We start from the raw sequence: 7,403 nt of genomic DNA, 5'->3' as shown, positions 1-7,403 counted from the left end.
TGTTTTGAAAGGCAGCCAAAGCGACATTCTTTCAGGCTTTAAGTTGATATAAATAAAGTATAACAGAGAGCCCCAATAGCAAAGTTTATCAATCACATGCCTTAGAATTTACACAGGGACACGGATGGATTTGCACTTTGTCTTCAGCTGGCTCTTAAAGAATGTCATCAGTTGCCATAAGCTGGCAGTTTCCAGCCGCAATTCTTCTGAGAGGGTGACACAAGGCCCCCATACACAGATGATCTAGAATGACATTTGGAGAGCAGCAGGCTGAGGTGAAACACAGGTCCACAAAGTGCAAGGTACTTTACAAACCTCCATTTGGGCATGGAGACCTTATGGTTTTTACAATATAAAGAACAAGATAAAGCAGAAAGGGACATACCGGTGAAGTGAGCCAGGAGATGTGACACACACAGTTTGCTAATTCCCCTTCTGGCCCTCCCTGTGATTTTTTTTTTTTTTAATCAATAAAATTGTTAGCTGTAGACCTTACCTATTTTGACACATTTAACTGAATTCTGCTACAGTTTTTAAAATAATGTTTTTCCATTCTTTCTTTTCTTCATTCTTTGCTGGGGAAAACCAACACACGAGAGCAACACATAGTGATGATGCAGCACCTAAGCTAGAGGATCCCCTCTCCTAAATTGCGTCTTGTGCTGAAGCACAGGAGAGAAGCAGCAGCTGACAGAGCAACAACTTCTGATCTAAAGACTTTGCCCAGATAGTTTGCCTTGGTTTGGGGAGATTTTTGGATTAATTCCTGCTACACAGCCTCACCAGGGCTTTTCCAGACTGTATTTCTGTAGCTTCAACTACAAGAGTTGATTCCTTCTTTTCCTCTTGCTTATGCATGTGACAGTGAGAGGTTATTTGGACTGTCTAAACACCGGTTAGGGGTCATCTCCTCATTAACCAAGCCTCCCCACAGAGCTATTGGGCGGCCAAAGAATAAACATTTGCAGCATGGTGGATTTCTTCCATTTCAGGGCAAAGCAGGTTGAATATTTGAGCTAAGATGCACTCTCCCTGCCTTTAGTTTCTCTTTTATTCCTCCAAGAGTTCCTTCTCTCCCTCGCCATTGAGGCTCATCCTCCAGGTCTTCATGGCTCTGGCTCTGCCTCCTTCTTACATCTTACTAACTCTCACTCTCTTCACCAATGTCTTTCTGGGATTCTCACTTCCCTGTCTTCTTCCATCCCACCCCAAGCCTGGACTGCTGAGTGGCTTTGTTCTCTCACTTCAAATTCATCATCAAAGAAAAGCTCATTTGCAAAAGCTTACGATCGGCATTAGTTGCCTACCTCTGCCACTGGCTTTTGTATTTTTCTAATGTGTATGTTGGAACTAGACTTCAAGTTCTTTGGGGAAGAGCTGTATTTTACCTGAATATTGACAAGGAAGGTCAAAAAGAGGATGACAAGGAGGAAGGAATGAGCTTCAGCAGCGTAATCTACAGGGACTGAATCTGCAAAAATGGTATCATTTTTTAGCAGCATAATCACAAAACAACAGCATACTTCAGAATTCATACCAACGGCAGATGTAAAAGTGAAGTAACCCCAGGCAGTTGTGGTATAGAAACATAGGTATGTGGTCCAGAAAATGCCTTTCTGCATTCTTCAATAACTAAGCCTAACATTATAAAGCGCTCGTGAATAAAATGAAAGGGGTTCTATATCAGAGTATGCTCAAAATGAGAGGTATGTTGCAAGGAAATTCTAGCTAAAAAATGTCCAACTAATCCAAGTTCTCTGCTGAACTCACAGTAGTGTTATTAGGTTATAATCCAAAAAATACTACTGACTGAGGGAAGGAGCTGTTGATAGCATGATTATTGTGAATAGCAGCCAGATGTGTGACACCTTGCTTTTGAAAAAAGCCAGATTTATGTAGTATTAGTGGCACAGAGATATGAATTTTAGTAAATTCTTTCGGCAACAAAAATGACACGTGTTCTCTGCATTGGGATCAAGTAAACAATATATGCTAACCACTTTTGCAAACTGATACTCAAGACACCCAGATCTTGATGATAAATTAGCCAAATACAAAAGAGACATTTAAAGGTAGCAAATACTACTATTTGAAAACATTTCATGGACTTTTATTTCTGTGGAATTTTAATATTTACATACAAAAATTGTGTATGTTGATAATTATGATGACAACAATAAAACATATAGAAATCGTGCAACGTTTTAGACACAGGCCAAAAAAATATTCCTTTTTCCTAGCTCACCACGTAAAATAAATGACGAAAAAGGGAGTCATTCAGCTCCTGGGTTTTGGGCCATCGCAGGTATCTAGCTGCAGTACGCTGTCGGATCACCATCTCTTGTTAGAATAGTACAGTTTGTTTGGCTCAATGTAGATGGAGACAATGGATTCTAGTTTGGGCAGAATCAGCCCGTGAGTGTCTTTAGCACGCTGCAAGAGCATACTCCAAGCTCTCAGCTTCCGCTGACCCCCATTTTTATTCTACTTTAAGGTCAAAACCCTGGTCTTGATCATTAAAGTCATTAGTGGGTGAGATCCATTGCCATTTGTGAGCGTATTTCCATCTATATCCAGAGTGGTAGTATTCTAGGACAACTGTGCTAGTAAGTCCCATGTCCCAGATGAAAGATGAGGAGTAGAAAAACCAATCATTCTCAGATACACATGTGAAACAGTCTTCCAGGTGAATCCAGGTAAATGAACCCTTTCTAGGTACCCTTACCAAGTTATTGGAAAAATGCCACCAAAATATATTGGTGAAACATTTCTGCTGTAACTGGCATGACAGAATGGGATCATATGGTATATATTCCCCAGCAATTTATTCAGGAAATCGAGAAGAAACCCAGAAAGTATTAAATGCAGCAGAACATCATCATGAGATTTAACAAACATAAAAGTTACATGTATGCTCTGCTGAAAAGTGTAACATACTAATAAAAGGTAGAAAGATTGTCTGTTATACACTTCTTTAAAATGTAATTTAAATTTTCCTGAGGGGCTATTTTTTGTGTTAATCTAGTTTCTCCTTCATCAGTCCACACATTATTAATTGTATCTCACAGTCAGTAACAAACTAAAGTGGCTGGCGGGATGCCACCTAAAAATTAAGTACCGAAGGTAGTACAGCTTGTATTCATAATTGTTTAAAAGATGAAAGTATCTTGTGCAACTTCCCATGACTGGTTTGGAAATAACAGGTAAGCTACTTAAACTAGGCTAATAAGGCAATTTATCCACCTTTCATGCCAGTCCTACACTAAATGTTGTGCAACCTTGTCCAGGGAGGAAGAGGGTTGAAAATAAGAGCTCTTGAGAACAAGGGAGGGCAACGAAGAAGGGAGAACGAAGCACCAAGCACTAGTGCCGTCAGAGATGGGAGGCTTCGGAGGCTCCAAGTATACCCTTCTGTAGGAGTGATAGCAGAAGTTAAAATGGAAACTCGATTTGGTCTTGGAAGAGGATTTTATTTGGAAAGATAGCATCTGGTTTAGGTGAAGTTTTTTGTAATTCAAACTACACAACCTATTGACCTAATAAGCTCTCTGGTCTATCAACTGGCCTCTGAGCACAGATATGTACTGAGATACTGGTTTTGTTAATTGCTTTCATCCATCTGGGCCTTCAGCTGGTGATAGTGTTTAAATCTGGGCTGAAAACTGATTTTACTTACAATAGTTTTAAAGAAAGTAATATTAACTCATTTGTCCCCCCTCTTAGCTTCCCACCTAGCACATGCTAGAAGACACAGCCTAACTGATGCTGTACTTTTCTAACATATTGCTAGCTAATTTAGGACACGGACTCCTCTTCACATCAAGAACAGTTGTGGCATTTTAATTTATTACTGCCTTACTGATATGCAGCACTACTCCTCTGACTGAGTTTCTGATCCCCAAAACAGAGAGCAATTTTTGGCTGCCAATTGAGTGCATAGTTTGGCATCTCTGCTTAAATAGTTGATGAAGATGGCTTTAAGCAACATTGTCAGATTTTGCACTGTGGCAACACCAAGTGGCAAGCAGAAGCGACGTGCTGCTGACAGTGCTGTGGGAATAGCAACCTCTGCCAGGGGTGCACAGCAACTGCTGGGGTGCTAACACCTTCAGTCACTGCAGCCAGCTTGCTAGACTCATTTGTGGATATCCCAACATGAGCACTAACAACTCAGCATTGATCCCCCCCTCTGCATGAGTTGGAAAGTAACAAACACTGTTCTAAACAGAGGAAAAATTCAGTATCAAACAAGAAGTGGTTATAAAATGCTATTAAATCACAGTGGCAACATTGTTTTTCCTCTTTATCTGTTCCTACCCCAGGAAAAAAATGTCTTTGTCTATGCTGTACTCACTAACAATTATATTGTACTGCTTTTCAGCATGCTGGCAGTCCTACCCTCTGTTCACGTACATCAGTCTTGGCTTAAGGAATATTTGTATTCTAAAAAAGACTCCATTTACTTTGGCAGTATCTCCTTAGGACACTTGTAATTGGCTTTCTACTATCTTTGTAAAGGTTTAAAAGCTTTTTTTTAACCTATTCAGAGAGCTCTTCTCTGTTTTTCTTTCATACAGCAAGAGGTGGGGGCTAGAATAATCTCAAATTATTTATTTAGAATGGCCCTTTATTCAGCTGATAAGATGGTTTAATCTATCAAAAAAAGAGATGAGAAATAGTGAAAAAGCCTTGTAAAAAAACAAGAAAAATTTCTTTCAAGCTGGAATGGCCTATATTCATCATGTCTCATAGTATATGCAGGTGAGTCACTCAAAATGATAAATCATGTGGAGCCTATTTTCAGTGTTATGAAGCCCTTTTCCTCATGATTTGAAATAAACTGGCATGGCTCTGACATATCCCGCATTTTTTAGGCAGTGTCAAACAATGATTTCATTTATAGATGAAGTGACAGACTCCGGGCTGGCGGCGTGCCCCCGGCTCCCCATTAGCGGAGCAGCATCAGCGCCAGCCCCGCAAGCGCAGGCCAAGCTGTCCCTCACTCTGCACCTTCATCTTCTGGGCAAACACTTCCCCCTACTGGTAACTTACAGCCACACCACACAGAAAACCACTCCCATCTATCCTTTCATACATTATTTTAAATATTTGCTTTTAAAAATAACAATAAATTTAATTTTAATATTATTAGCCTCTTCCAATAAGAACAGGATGTTGGATGTTTGAGCTTTTTCCCACCTAAGCAACAGGAGTTGGGCAGTACCTGAGCTTTTCATCCAGACATCAAACAGCATGCTTAGGAGACTGTGAAACCACATTGGGGCTTGGCTTTCTCTCAGTTCTCTGAATTAAAACACAGGCTGAAGCCATGGCAGTCCTTACCTTACACAAACAAATAAAAAAGGAAAACTTAGCAATGGCGGACATTTTCTAATGCTCCCAATAATTCTGGTCAGACCCTTCCCTTGCACGCAACTTTGCTGATTGAACGGTTTTCCGCTGCCTCCCACACCTATCCTCCAAAACGTCCATTTAACCCCACGCTGCCGTGGCCCAGGCTGCTCTGCCACTGGGAAGGATCCCGAGAGCAGTGCAGACATGCTGAGCTTGCACAGACTCCGGGCAGGCATGGGTGAGCTAACACGCTGACCCAGCCAGCTCAACCCAAAGCATACGCACGATTCCCTCTGCCAGCAAGGTGGCAAAGGGCTCGTCCCAGCCTGCTGGTGCACGGTGGAGAAATGCTGGAGCCTCTAGCCCACAAAGCTGGATGCAGGAAAGGACTTCTGCTCTTAGCCTGTTAATAGAAACCAAAGCATATACTGGAGCACTGCGTGCCATAACTCAGGGACATCCCAGCCGAGCGTTCAGGGATTCAGAGACAACAGCAGAAGACAACTGCTGAAATACTGATGTGAAGAGCCAGAGGTGGGCAGGAGGGCTGCCTGCACATGCCATGCTTCAGATGGCATAACTGACCGAAAGCCTGAGGTTACGGTACTGGAAAAGATGATACGGAGGGCTTCAGTGCTGAGCTGAATTCCTCGCACTCTCCTAGCGATTTAAAAGATAAATTACTACTAAAGAAGGACAGTTAAGAGGAGAAAAAAAACAGTTGGCTGGTTAGGTATCTGCAGTGCAGACAAATTCAGCAACTTAAAAGAGTTATGAAAATGGCCAATATTTCTCTTTCCTGAGACAAAAAATGACTACTTGTAACTCAACTCAGCCATTTGTAGCTCATCTGAAAACAATGTTCCTGCACAAAAAGTGGGCATTTGTGACTCAGAAGCTCAGAAGCAATGTTCCCACTCCACTGGGAGTTTCCTCAGTACTGTTAGGCTAGCACGTTGTTACTGTTTTCAGCGTGGTACCATACCTGAGTGGGGAAATAGATTGGTTATGGTATTCTGGCCTCTGCAAGTTGTTCATGCCTTACCTTCATCAAAGAACATAGCTTTGTCTTGTGGGGGTCAAATAAATCCATTTGACGTTGCAACACAGATTCACTGTGTTGAGGAATTTAGATTTAAGGGCGGCCACACACCCAGGAACGTGGTGACGGTCTAGACAGACTTAGACCAGTTTGTTTAGTGCTAGTCACGCATCTTGAGAGCCATTTATCACCAGGATGGGCTGGCGGGCTCAGCCAAGTAGCTGAGGTTTTTAATAACTGTGATTGCTTAAGGAATTTCAGCACTGGTGAAAGAAAAGGTGGGGTGGGATTTTTTGTTTGGTTTTGAGTGTTTTTTCTTCCAGAAGGAAAGGAAGGCGAGTCAAATGCCTTTCCTTTGACAGCAAAAAGGAAAGCAGGATCAAGAAGCGGTGGGAGAAAACAGTATCTCCAGTCAGTGTTGAGGTGCCCTTGAAAGTCCTAGGAGAAGGCTGACGACGGATGTATTTGGGAGGGTTTTATGGCTGGACACGGCACAGCAAGGGTTCCCAACTCATAGCTGCAAGCTTGGACATGGGAATGGAAGACAAGGCATCCCAAGCCTGGAAATGGACTGTGAACAGCCAGGTGTGGGAACCACCATTATTTAGGCTAACTAGAAACTGTGGTCTTTAAAGGAGCTGAACCACATAAAAAGATAAATTTCACAATAAACATTTATTTTTGCAGGGCTATTTCAGACATTTACCAGTGAAGCAATGATTAAACTCCCGTTAAAAGTGACTCAGAAGGAGCTATCCGTAGGATATCGTTCAACCCGTGAACTGTTAGCACTTGAGGTGATTTTACCGACGACATAAAAATTCCTAATTATTCTTCCTTCAGCGGTACTTTGAAGATGGTGGCAGACTGTGGCTCTGAGGTGGCTATCACAAGAAACTACAACCACATCTGTCACTCCCCCATACGTTAACCTCTTAAAGTCGTTTTCACTTTGACAATACCCCACTGACAAACGCGACGGGCTGCCGGCCCCTTCCCCCTTCCC

General features: G+C 42.1%; 1 protein-coding gene across 1 annotated transcript in view; it reads left to right on the top strand.

Moving 5' to 3' along the window:
* The first annotated feature begins 6,856 nt into the window (after nt 1-6,856).
* Nucleotides 6,857-7,403, top strand: part of THOC1 (THO complex 1) — a 23,286-nt gene continuing 22,739 nt past the window's right edge. Inside the window, exon 1 of the mRNA XM_009331498.1 lies at nt 6,857-6,982. Coding sequence (XP_009329773.1) covers nt 6,857-6,982 — 126 coding nt within the window. The remainder of the gene's footprint in view (nt 6,983-7,403) is intronic.

The sequence above is a fragment of the Pygoscelis adeliae genome, unplaced genomic scaffold (genome assembly GCF_000699105.1).
Source record: "Pygoscelis adeliae isolate BGI_AS28 unplaced genomic scaffold, ASM69910v1 Scaffold108, whole genome shotgun sequence".
NCBI lineage: Eukaryota > Metazoa > Chordata > Aves > Sphenisciformes > Spheniscidae > Pygoscelis > Pygoscelis adeliae.
Note: the sequence above shows the minus strand (reverse complement) of the source record. Positions and strands in the feature narration are given on the sequence as shown.